Source organism: Artemia franciscana, chromosome 13, assembly GCF_032884065.1.
Source record: "Artemia franciscana chromosome 13, ASM3288406v1, whole genome shotgun sequence".
NCBI lineage: Eukaryota > Metazoa > Arthropoda > Branchiopoda > Anostraca > Artemiidae > Artemia > Artemia franciscana.
This window is the reverse complement of record NC_088875.1, coordinates 4172126-4186236: the sequence shown is the minus strand read 5'-3', so window position 1 is coordinate 4186236 and position 14111 is coordinate 4172126. Positions and strand designations below refer to the sequence as shown.

At 35.7% G+C, this 14111-nt stretch overlaps 1 protein-coding gene across 1 annotated transcript; it reads left to right on the top strand.

The window, feature by feature from the left end:
- Nucleotides 1–422: 422 nt before the first annotated feature.
- Nucleotides 423–10001, top strand: LOC136034414 (probable cytochrome P450 301a1, mitochondrial; the record flags this gene model as incomplete). The annotated part of the gene is given in 4 exon segments (XM_065715581.1): nt 423–579; nt 5303–5551; nt 7425–7631; nt 9834–10001. Coding segments are annotated over 4 exon segments (721 nt in total), but the record flags the coding sequence as incomplete, so codon positions are not given.
- Nucleotides 10002–14111: the final 4110 nt, after the last annotated feature.

The following is a 14111-nucleotide window of genomic DNA, read 5'->3' as shown; positions in this document are numbered from 1 at the left end:
GCTCATCCCCTTTCAATTTGCTTCCGCAAAGATAAATAATACAGGTTCGCATTATTTTTCAAAGTTGCTCCAGCTACTGAGAAATATACAATGAAGCGCTTAGCCAAAGGAAATGGGAGGAGCTTTTAAATGCGCTAAGACCCTTGGTGACAGATATTGTTTAGTTTGATCTTACTGTCGAAATATGTGTACTGTGGTTAGGGATAAGAAAAGGGCAAGCATCTTTACATGTTTAGCTGAGAAAAGGTGGAAAGATTTAAAAAAATGTGTTTGAAAACGTCTGATAATTTTTTTTAACATGATGAAATTTAGTACTTCTGGCATACTTTTGGTTTTCAAATGCTTGGAGGTTAAGTCCCCAACTTGCCTCTTTTGTTGGCACCCATATAGGATAGATGAAACTTTTTTTTTCAATTTTTTAGAGTTTCACTAAAACACATCAACAATGCTTTTGACAAACTGAAGAATAAGCCTGAGGGATCAGATGTGACAATTTTGGAATCAATCCTAGATCGTGGCCTAAGCATTAAGGACACTGTTATAATGGCAATGGATCTTCTAATGGCTGGTATCGACACGGTATGTTTTATTCATTTTAAAACGGCTTCTGAAACCATATTGTTTCTCCATAAGTACAATTATAGACACTTTAGACACTTAGAGAGTTCTAGCAAACATATCAGCGAGATCTCTTCTTGGCTACCATTGCATTAAAAAGATGCTATTAACTAGACATACTGCCACTGTATCATGTAAGTAAAGAATAAACCATGGTAAATAGTAACCATCCATTTAAAAATTTGGTTTGAAGAAAAAGTGTCTAGTAAGAAAAAACGTAATTTGTAGATTCTTCCAGAACAATAACCATTATTAGAGTTAATCTTAATTATAAAAGAGTGTATATGCAACAACACATTTAGGGGAAATTTGAAAACAAGTCAAAAACCACCCAAAATGACTCCAGGTAGAAATTAAAACTACATCATTGAAATTGTCATGAACGGAAATCTTTTACAGAAGAATTGTAGCCCCCTCCCCACTTTCCCAACAGGGAAAACAACTTTTTGCATGGAAAGCATTGATGTGTGTTTTTTTCTGCTTTTTTTTTCATGGTTAATTGTATTAAACGGTGGTCATAGAATGTTGGGTCTAGATGGTTCCATCTTGGATATATATATATATATATATATATATATATATATATATATATATATATATATATATATATATATATATATATATATATATATATATATATATATATATATATATATATCATGAAAAGAGAAATCACCAATGCAACAGCACAAACACAAAAAAAAAAAAAAAAAAAAAAAAAAAAAAAGAGAGAGACAGAAGGAGAAAAGGAAGACTGTTTTCCTAAATTAGTGATTAATATAGACCAGCATTTGAATGAGGCCTTAACCCTACTCATCCATACAATCACATAGGTCAAACAGCATAGCCATACACAATCAACCATAAAGAATAATCCATGGACAGGCAGTCATGTCGTCAATAAGTATAAGTCGTCATTTACCAAACAATAGAAAAAAATAATAAAGACAAATAATTCAGAGGCAACAACCCAACACAAGGGCTCATCAGGAGAATACACTGGCCTATATAGGGTTTCGCCACTTTAAATTCTCTACCCAGCCAAGTGTTGTGGCTACCACAGAATATCTATGGCATCCCCGTGTCAGGTATCACCCCCAAAATACATGCCTATGAAAGAAAAAAAAAACAGCAAATGTAAAACAACCAAGTAACACCAAAACAAGCTTATCCTGTTAATATATCCCTCTTTTTAGCAACAATAGGTAAACTAAATATAATAAATTTTACCAAATCACAAATATTAACACATTGCAAAAAACCTGAATGAACTAAACAATTATAGAATTCATCTTTACCATGTGGCTAATTTTTAAAAAAATCCGCTCAATTAGAAACACAATTCAAAATAAATGGCGCTGCAACAACATTTCTCGAACCTCCGAAATTAGTTGAAAATTTCTTTAAGTATTTCTAGATAATTCTTTTGATATTTATTTAAAAGTTCATTATAATGAAAACTAAATTTTTTAAATTGCCAAGTTAATTTATTTGCAGAAAAACCTCTTGATATCAATTTTTAGCTTAAGATTTTACATCTATTTTTAAAATCAATATAATTACTACAAATCCTTGCATAACGAGGTAACTGTGAGAAAAACGCTGAATATGTGATATTTGAGTGTATATTACTTTCAGGGAATGGGAAACTAATCACTTCAAAATCAAAATCATCCGTTTTATTATACATTTTAAAACTTAATTCATTATTATCACAAATATTAATATTTAAATTTAAGAAATGATCTTCATGACCAGCGCCATGACTAGGTTCAAGAATAAGCTCTGATGGATATATATTTTTAGAAATATCAATGAAATCCTTACAATTTAAGACCAAAATATCATCTAAATATCTTTTATTATTTGACAAAACATGTTTTAAATTAATTGGATTATTCTTATCCATCATATATTTATATTCTAGTTGACTTAAAAACAAGTCAGCTATAAATGGGCTGGCATTCTCCCCCCCCCCCATGGGAATTCCCACAATTTGCTTGTACAAATCACCACCAAATCTTATATAAGTATTGTGTAAAACAAATTCTAATAACTCAAAAATCATATCCAAGCTGTTAGCTATTAAGGTAAAGGTAAAGGATACGGCATTAGACTTTACAGTCCCTACCGGCGGTGCTGATCTCCGTTTCTTGGCCCTTCAGCCAGGAAGTGCAATGGGGGGTTGGGGGCCAACCATCCTGTGCTTTCGCACACCCTTCCTGTTTACCTTCCCCAGATTTCTCCAGGTACCCATTTAAAGCTGGGTCGACTCTGGCTAAGCTTACAGAGTCACGCCACTGACTCCCGTCCCAAACTGAACAATTGGGTATACTGGGATTCGAACCCGCATCCTTTCAGACAAAGGATCCCAAATCCAGTGCACCAACCGACTCGGCTAGGACGGCGAAATAATATTTCGAAATAATTGCTTGCGAAATAATATTTTGTTTACGGCAACAGTCGTCGGATTATTGTGAATATGATATTAATCGACTCTCAAAAATTCAGTGAATTGACATTGCTATACTGCGGACCAAAAACCTCCTCCTTCTCCCTTTTCTGGCTTATTTATTTCTAACAATATGGCTAAAATAATTTGTCCGCTGTCTAGTGTTGCCAAGGCTTGATATTTGGGCAGTTGAAAGTGTGCCCGAATATTTACTGTGCAGTGTTGTTACGTGCGCATTGAAAGCAGAAAAGCCCAAATCGAAAATTTTAATGACTGTTTTTGCCAATTTTCCAATATGCCCTAATAGGCAAGCAGAAGAGGGGAGGTTACTCGTTGCAAGTGCCATCGTAGCTGCCGGGAGTGTAGTCTCCCTTAAATTGCGGCGAATAGGTAGCGAGGATTAACGCTTCCTTTGCATATCGGTGGGCAACATGGCACAGGCGTCTCTATAGCTCAAATTGATTTTGAACTTTCTCCGGTCAAACAGAAATTTGGATCTAACGTTGCTATCGAAAATGACATGTGAGTTCTTTGAATTAGCAGCAATACGCGACGCTAAACTTGAACTCCTTCAACTAGCATTCTCTGAAAGAGTAGCTATAGCCACAAAAAGCCACACAAAGACTCAGCAACATCAGAAATATTAGATTTCCTAGCTGAATATGACAGGAATAATATCCCACTTCCATCTTTCATCATCACTTACCCATATCAAGTTCCATAGGTTCCCAATCTCTCCTTTTGATGAAATTCGGCAGGTGAAATACTGTATCGGGGCCGTGATACCTTCATATTATAATTGCATAAACAATCATTAAAACAATCAAATAATCAATAAGTTTACATCTCAAAAACTATGCTATATGCTTACTTCTAACCAATTTATATCCCCTTTTCAAATAAAGTTTCTTTTCCTTTTATTTTTTCTTTTTGTAGTGCTCCACTATAAACTATCTTTGTAGATGGTGGGTGAATGAATATGATTATTATTATTATTATGTATATACATATATATAACATTTATTGTCCTAGCAATGATGATGCATGGACGGTTAATAGATAGACATATCTATTAACAAATAAACTAACCTCGTTTTTATACTATCCCTATAAGGGGGGAATTAATGCCAGTTTTTTCTTCTCACTCAATTGGGCTATCCCAATTGCCTTACACTGGACAAGCCAGTGTAAGGCAAACAACTGTCGCCATTAAATGTGTTTATGCGTTTGTAGTGCCGAATCGTGGACGCTAATCAAGGAAATCTCTTGCCTCGATTTATTGTTCAGTACGCTTATCACACATAACCTACCTCGCCGGTGCATCCCACATGCTGTCATTGAGAGATACTGAAAAGATCAAAAAGTGCTGCTATAAATATACAAAATTTTTGCTGTACGTAACTAAGCATTATAGGAATTCCCGCCTTTAAAAATATGGTCTTAGAGAGCCATCCAAATAATGGCTAGCAATCGGAATAATTCAGAGCTAAAAGTTAAATTAGACAAACGATTTTTCTCACCTGTATTTATTTGAGTGTCGTGAATCACAATGACTGTCGAATCTTTTTGTCTTTTCGGAAGCTTGTTTCTTTTCCTTTTATTTTTTCTTTTTGTAGTGCTCCACCATAAACTATCTTTGTAGATGGTGGGTGAATTAAACATGATTATTATTATTATGATTATTATGTATATACATATATATAACATTCATTGTCCTAGCAATGATGATGCATGGATGGTTAATAGATAGACATATCTGTTAACAAATAAACTAACCTCGTTTTTATACTATCCCTATAAGGGGGGAATTAATGCCATTTTTTTCTTCTCACTCAATTGGGCTATCTGTCTTGGCTTTTTCTACAAAAAGCCATGACTTGATGCTCACAACTATTCCATTTTAATTCAAAAATCAAAGGACTCAGAATATATATATATATATATATATATATATATATATATATATATATATATATATATATATATATATATATATATATATATATATATATATATATATATATATATATATATATATATATATATATATATATATATATATATATATATATATATATATATATATATATATATATATATATGACAAACATATGTTAAACGCACCTATAAATATAGCATGTATTATATACGTTAAAACTTGCTATGTCTTATACACATACGTTAAACATGTTAAAAATATTGGTACAGGTTTACCCAAAAATTTCTTTTCAGACATCATGTACTCAATCATTCATATTTTATCATCTTGCTCGCAATGCAGACAAACAGGAAAAACTTCGAGAAGAAATCCGCAGATTTCTTCCAAAACCTGATGCCAAGCTGAAACCAGAGAATTTAACTGACATGAAATACCTAAAAGCTTGCGTCAAAGAAAGCCTTCGGCTATCACCTGCTGTTTTTGGAAATTCCAGATACAACAATAAAGACATGGTAATCTGTGGTTACCAGGTTCCAAAAGGTGTAAGTACTTACCTTTTTTCCCTTTCTTATTGTTCGAACTCCACCGATACCATCAATTTATAACGGGAATAATGGATTCTTTACATTATTAACCGACAACCATCTGACACCAACTTGAACCGTCTTGTGCTCTCAATTATTTTGTGGGTGCAATCAAGATGTGCAGCGTGGTCAAGAACTAGTTGCTCTTATGGGTGTCTTATGAGCTCTTCTGTTGCTCTTATGTCTTATGTTGTGTTATGTTATGTTGTGTTATGTTATGTTATGTCTTATGGGTGTCTTATGAGCTCTTATGTTGCTCTTATGTCTTATGTTATGTTATGTTGTGTCTTATGTTATGTTGTGTTATGTTATGTTATGTCTTATGGGTGTCTTATGAGCTCTTATGTTGCTCTTATGTCTTATGTTGTGTTATGTTATGTTATGTTGTGTTATATTATGTTATGTCTTATGGGTATCTTATGTTGCTCTTATGAGCAACTTATGAAAGAAATTTATAAGTTGCTCAACTTATGAGCAACTTATGTCATAAGGGTTCGCTCTTTTGACAGAAAACCTAATCACTGGGACTGACTAGTAGCTAAGAAGATGACAGGTACATCCAAAATAGACATCTATTCTACTGAATGTACTGACAAACCTTCACTTTCAATATAGTATCCCAGCAGACAAGCTCATAATCAAATAATTTCTATGGCACGATTAAATAAACAATAAGAGTAGGCCCCAAACTACCCAAAAGAACCGACCTATATGCGAAGAAAATTAAAAACAAATCAAAGATTTGAGCACCTGGCGACAGCAAAATTTCCTGGGTACTATTAAGCTTAGTTTCCTAGAATAAAACACCAGGGGCGGATCTAGAGCAAAATCTTGGGGAGAGGGGGAGCAAAGTGACAAGAGTGCCGATAAGTAAAATCTTTGGGGATATTGTGACAGGGGTGCCAAAAATTGACCAAATTTTTAAAAAGAGTGAAAATCTGAAAAAAAGCAAGTAATGAGGGCACCAGAAGAAAATCTGTGGATCCACCACTGCTAACACTTTATGTGTTTTTTCGGAGACTCAACAATGAGTTACAAGATCCATTTCCTATCTAGCACTAAACTTTCCTTCAATGATCTATTTGTTTATTGTACTTACAATACTTACAGAGAGAATCCTAGCACGTGGTCAGTAAAAGACCCAATGTACATGATCTGTATTTCTTGATCCAGAATCTCGATTGCATGCCTGGATGAAACGCTGCTTTCTGGTAGAATTTTTCAAAAACAAAAAGCATGGGTTCAGTATGCTTAAGTTTTTCTGACGGAAGTGAAGAGAGGAGTTGAAACGTTAAACAAAGAAAAACGAATATCTTCGAAGATTCCGCAACATTTGTTTCAAATAAACTGACTGTACGTATTTCTCTAGAGTTTTAGAAGCAACGTTTTAGAAGTTTTTTAGAATTTCAGAAGCTTTAGAAGCTAGAGTCTTGAAGCAACAAAACAAGATGAAGAATACGCTGTAGAACGCTGCAGAACTACAGCGTACTGTATAAAGCTTTAAGTACGCAGCAGAAATTAAAACACAGACTTATAAAGCTCTCAGTAGCATTTCATTGGCCATAATGCCAATAAATTTTAAAATACAATTTTAGCTCTCTTAAAAACTCAAGCAAACGCAGTTTTCTTGATTTTTGTTGATATCTTGGAAGGAGGAGTTGTGGTAATTCTTATAATTGTTTATAGAAGGAGGAAACTTTTTGGTCATTTAGTTCAATCGTAAAATGAAGTTTTTGCATCGACAAGTCGCTATGTTAATCTATGAATATTACCAAGCGCCTAAGTGCATCGTTTAAATATGCTATCTGATGAAAATTGCCTTTTTTTTTAGTGCATGATCACTATGCCGAACCAATACATGTCTACTCTTGAATGCTATTACAAGGAAGCAGACAAATTTTTGCCAGAACGGTGGCTGAAAGGGGCTGATTCAGATGTTAAGCCGAATCCATATGTTACTTTACCTTTTGGCTTTGGGCCAAGAATGTGTATAGGCCGTAGAATTGCTGAGCAAGAAATGTGGCTTCTTACTGTCAAGGTAACCAATATTTTTCCGTATTTTTAGCAGTAGTTCCCTATTCCTATTTACCAGCTTACAGAGCTTACCGTGTATCTCCCAGATAAACTACCACCTAAAACACACCTATACAAGGTTATGATCGGTGGACAACCTGAAAAAGGTTTGGACCCTATCCCCTGGGAAATCTTGTTGTTTTAGTTTCTCTTGTAATTTGTGATGTTTTTCATTCATTCCGTTTCTATTATATAATGCTTTCTAATTTCTGAGACCCCTTCAATCTTAAATAAAAACATTTGCCTGTAGAGTACCCTTTATTCCGAACGTTTCTATTATATAATTATCTTACAATTTGTGATGTTTTTCGTTTATTCCGACGATATAATGCTCTCTAATTTACAAGCCCCTCCCCTTAAATTTTAAATAAATATTGCCGTCTGCAGAGTTCCTAGTTCAAAATGATGCAAAAATGCTTTATAGTGAACAAGATACAAGTAGAAAGCCCAAAATTAGCGACGAAAGCTTTTTTAATCCTTTCTCGCAGTAAAATTTGCTGTTCGTCGTTCATCAAACAGTTCGTGGTAACGAACTGTAAGTAAGGAGCGATAAGGCTCAATAGTAGCCGAAACTCTAAGAAACCGAGTCTTGATAACAATAGATACATCAAAAGAATCGAATTTTGATGCTTATTCAACATACGTAAAATTTATCAAATTTATAAGCCCAAAAAAATTGCCAAATTTTTTAAAAAGGGGGAAAACATCCTCAAAGCATCAATTGATCTCGATGAAAATCGATACATCAGATTCAGCATACCAGAAAACCCTATTGTAGAGGTTTCAAGCTCCTATGTACAAAAATATGGAATTTTGCATTTTTTGCCAGAAGAAAGATCACGGATGCGTGTTTATTTGTTGTTTTTTTTTTCCCAAGGGTGATCGTATCGAGCCATTGATCGTAGAAGATGGGGAAAGGGTTAATTTTACTGAAAATAAAAAGTTCTAGCGCCCTTTATAAGTGACCTAAAATACTTGAGGGCAGCTAGCCCCACCCCACGCTCATTTTCCCGCCAAAGTCACCCGATCGAAATTTTGAGATAGCCATTTTGTTCAGTGTAGTCAAAAATTTAATAACTATGTCTTTGAGGATGACTTAACCCCCCACAGACCCAAGGGGAAGGGATGCAATTATGAACTTTGCCTGCTGTTTACATGAAGTATTTGTCAATGGGAATTATAGCCTACTTACGTTTTGTGGGGGGAATTTTCGGGTCGGGTTAAAGTGGGGAGGGGGGGGGTTAAGTGGGAGGATTTTTCCAAGGAGAGAGGGAAATTTTCCACGGATGGGGACACGCATTTCCCAGCATTACTTAAAAACTATCAGAAATCAAATAAAAAAAAACAAGTTTTTCTTAAACTGAAAGTAACTACCAACATTAAGACTTAAAACGAGCAGAAACTATTACGTATATTAGGGGTAACTCCTCAGCAATACCTTGCTCTTTACGATGAATTTTTTTTAAGTTCTTTTAAAAGAGCTATTAGTTTTAATTAAACGGCCTCTGTGATTCAGGAGAATCCTTAAAGAGTTTGGAGAAAATTAAAACTTAAGCGTAAAGAGCGAGGTATGGACGAATGGGGATACCCCCTCATATACGTGATAATTCACGTAAAAATTAGTTTTTGTTGATGAAACCCCTGACCTTTGCGTAGAAAAGTGGACATGTTTGACCCTGAATCTCCAAAATGCAAAGGGTATTAAGGTAAAACCACTAGAAATGATTGGAGGGTTTCATTTATGCGCAAACTAGATAAATATTCACTGTATTTGCCCAGAAAAAAAATTAGAAGTTCTAGTTCCCTTTTTAAGAGTCAAATATGATTGGAGACTAGCCACCCCCTCCCTAACGCTTTCAATTCCCCAAATGCATCCTATCGAATTTTCGAAATAGCCATTTTGTTCAAAATAGTCCTAAGATCATATGAAAATGCCTCTGGGGCTAAACAAATTTAAACTTCCCAGGGAGGGTGGAAAGAGTGAGGCACTGAATAGATTTGGATGGAGGAGCCTGTGTAGCTCTGTTGCCTTCAGGTGGCTTGGTGTTACGGTTTGGTTTTAGTAGTAGTAGCAGTATTTTCCTTTTCGTGCATATATAGATTAGTTTACTTTTATAATCACTTAGGTTTTCCTTTACTTTTCTGATCTGATCTTTTTATTTTGCAGGTTCTTCAGCAGATGAAGATAGAATGGCACTGTGAAGAATTGGACTGCGCCACCAGAGGTGTCAATACCCCTGATAGACCATTAAACTTTAGATTTATTGATTTGTAGTTTGGTTTTATCAATGAAAACAGGTCAAAATTGAAGACTAAAATAAAATTTGCAAATGTTTTGGGCTGATTTAGATGTCAAATGAAGCAGAACTTGCGAGTATCCAAAATCACATATTATCATTTTATACGCTTAATATGGAAATATATGTCATGGGGCTTAAATGTAGAAGTTAAGAATATCTATTAAGTGTGGAATTGGTAGCAGAACTTCATAATATTTTACCTTAACCTCACTACGTGTTCAATTTAGCCTTTGTTCAAAGGTGTGGAGTGGTGTATCCTTAAGATTGCTGTTGTGGATGGGTTATGCTTCCAACCGCAAACTTGTCAAGGGTCGGGAAGACAGAACTCCAATTTTTTGAAGAAAGTACACATCTTCTAATTCAGAAACAGTTCGTCCGTCCAGAAACCTTGCATCGTGAGATTCAGGTATTCGGTTTGTCGAAAATATCCGCAAGATAGGGTTTTAGACGGGGTTCCGCAAGATAGGATACCAGTCGTGGTTTTCAAAAAGTGAACTGAATGCAGACATTTGATCCAGAAAAAATATATGATTTTCTTGTCGGAGCTCGAAAAGTCTACTTAAATTCTTCCCGCGAGATAACCAGCGAACCTCTGTGTGCAGAAGTAAATGTTGATGTTATGAACCCATCTCTTCGCACAGCAACTTGAACAGTCTTGAGTCCAGTGGTCGGTCTTTGATGAAATTGATCACTTTTACAGCCTCGTTGAGGGTGCCGTCCAAATATGCGTTCATCCTTTTCGATGAAAGAGCTTGCTTGTGAATGATGCAGTGCAACCACTTCACATTAGAATTTTTCTTCCTTTTCCAGACCATGAGCCCATTATTCTTCCCTGTTAGGGCAGAAGCCCCGTCACTGCAAACTGAGACACCAATCCCACAAGATGCCCCTTTCTAAGAAGAATTGGTCAATCGCCTTGAATAGTTCTTCTCCTGTTGTTCTCGACGGTAGGTTTTGACAAAACAGAATATTTTCTCTTATCTCAGAATTATCTTGATATCAGACAGAAACAATCATCTGGGCTTAACCTGACTCATCCGTGCTTTCATCAAGCTGCAACGCAAACATCTTTTTCACTTTTATTTGCTCAACAGCCTGCATGTGGAACAGTTTCTTCATTATACGAACAGCAGGCCAAACTATAAATTCGTAAGGAAAAACTGAAAAGATTTAGACTATTATTTTCTTTTTCCCTGAAAAGACCATGGTTCAATTAGCTAAAAACTTTTTTCCACAAAATGCTACCCTCCCATCACTTTTAACATTAAAAGGGCTTCTGATTACCAATCCAATGAGCCTCTTCCGAAGTTTATATGACCATGCTTTCCATTAAAAAACCTCATGTTCCCCCAGGGCATAGCTTACAACACTTACCGTGAGTGCTGGGGAAGATTTGTCATCATCAAAGACATAATTTCCTGACCTTTCAACTACGTTGAGCAAAATGGCTACATCAAAATTTGGATCCAAAATGCTTGGAATGATGGGTGTTGGGGGAGGGGGACATTTGCCCTCTGATCACTTTCAACTAACAAAAAGAGCACTAATCCTATGTCCAATGGAATGAGCCCTTTATAAAGTTTCTACGACAACGCTTCCTATAAAAGCCTTATATGCCCCCCAGGTCATAACTTAAAACCTTTGCCCTGAGGACTATGGGAGGGGGTTGTCATCCTCACAGACATTATTTCCAGATCTTTCAACTACGTTAAATAAAATGTTGGTCTCAAAATTTTGATTGGACGTGTTTGGGGAAATGGTGGACGTGGGAGGGAGGTTAGTTGCACTCCAATCACTTTTGACTATTAAAAAAGACACTAACCCTCTCAATTTCCAATCGAATGAGTCCTTTTTTGAAGTTTCTACGACAACTTCTTCGATACGAAGTGCCCTGGTCTAAGACAAACAAACCAAAAAAAGAGAATAAATAATAATAATAGATTGTGGCAACATCGTTTTTTACGTTCTTCACATCGTTTTACAGTGCTATTGCACTGCCTAGTATATGCTATTTTGAAAATCTAAATGCACATAGTGTCCTATGTCAGCTTAAATTTGACATCAATAATTTCTCGAATTTTTAGCAGTAATAGTGTATTGTTATTGGTAATAGTAACAGTAGTGGCAGTTGTAGCAGGCTCATTTGGCCTGTTGGTAAACCGAATATCCCACTCGTGATACCCCTGAAGTTTCCTCCTGATACGATAATCCGTTCTGAAAATTGCTGATACGCCAGTATTGTCAATCTGTAGGCACATAATATGCTTTGATTCATCTCAACGTTTCCCCTCAGTGTTTCCTCAGATGTGTATTTCAATATCCCCAGCCTTAGTAAGACCCGCTTCAGAAGTAGTAGTTTTATTGATAGTAGTGGTAGTAGTAGTTGTGGTAGCAATAGAAGCAGTGGTAGTTGTAGTAGCATTAGCATGCAAATATTGCTTTTTTGTCAATTGATCATCTCCTATATCGCTCCACAAAATTTCCAGATTGATATACTCAGTCATTTCAATCCATAATACTTAACATTTCTTGATTTAGTTAAACATTCCTTGAAAGACTCACCTTAATTCCCTTCGTAATTGGGGAAAGCAGAAGTCAAACACGCATTCTCAATAACACATACTATGTGCAAACAATGAACAAATTGCCTAACTTACAGTCCTTGTTCTGAGGCCTCGGGGCGAAGAAGTTGACATTCCCAAGCACATAATTACTTAATCTTTCAACGATGCCGAAAGAATGGATGTCTCAAAACTTCGTTTGTATGTTTGTTTCAGGGAAATGAGGGGCGTGGGGTAATTTTTTTCAACCATGATGGGCTGGTTGCTCTCAAATCCACTTTGAATCTTAAAAGGGGCAATACAACTTCGAATTTTTAATCCAATCCGCCCAGTCTGAAGTTTATACGACAACCCATTGCATAAAAACCTCAAATGCTCTCAGGTTATAAGTTATAGTCCTTGCCCCAGGGCTGGAGGGGGTGTGTGTCAAGCCTGGAGGCATGGTTGTATGCTCTTCGGACTATTCTTTTTTTTTTTATAATGGATATGTCACAATTAGATGTATTTCATGATATGAAGTAGTTAGGGGCGCTATTTGACCTGCATAATGGTTTACTGTTAACAGGGAGCAAGAACTGCCAATTTTCAAGCAAATGAGCCACCTCTATAATTTATACAGCCATCACTTCTATATGAACCTTATTTATCCCCAGCATATAATTCAAAACCTTGCCCCAGGCTCTTGTGATTTATGAAAACCCCAAAAGCCTTGTTACATGATCTGTAAACTATTTTGAATAGAATAACCATCTCAAAATTTCTATTGTCTGCATTTCGGGAAACGACTTCGTGTGGAGGGTGAGTGTGAATCTTAAAAAGGGCACTAAAACTTCTGATTGCCTTTCCCGTAAGACCCCTCTGAAATATAAGCGACCACCCTTTCTATAAGAATACTTGTACACCCCAGGACATAACTTACATCCCTTGACCTGACGGCTGTTGGGTGGTTGTTATTCTCAAAGACATAATATACGGATTTCAAATCAAATAAACTCCATGTGAAGTTTATACAAACAGTCATTCCATACAACCTCACATACCCTCATTATTATAATAACATGTACATTATTATAACATATAAACTCATTATTTGACAAAACGGAAAACCCTATCGGTACCATAAAAAATAGAAAAAATCTTTGCCAAAAACTGATCAATACCACAAGAATAATCGATCTTGTTTTTTCGTGGTGCTGATCGGTTTGTGAGTGTTTCCCCATGTGTCTGTAGGGGCACAGCTGAGGGAGGACTCCCTCCCCCCATATTCCCCTTTAGAATTTCTTCGTTTTTCTTTTTTTTTTTTTTTTTTAGCTTAACTTATCTTAAGTATCCAGAATTATCGGTATTTTCTTTTTATCTCCCTGCAAACTCAGAAACCAAGACACACCCGCTGTGCATCGACATTGCCATCCACTTTATGTACTATCTATTCAATGCCGACCCATTTCCTTTTTATTCAGCTTCAGATTTATTTGGAATAAACTTTACCTTGGAAAAAAAAATTAATCAATTTATGTTGTGAAATGTATTTTGAGACTAGAATCAAAATATATATCTCTATGAATTATATTCGTAACTTAATAC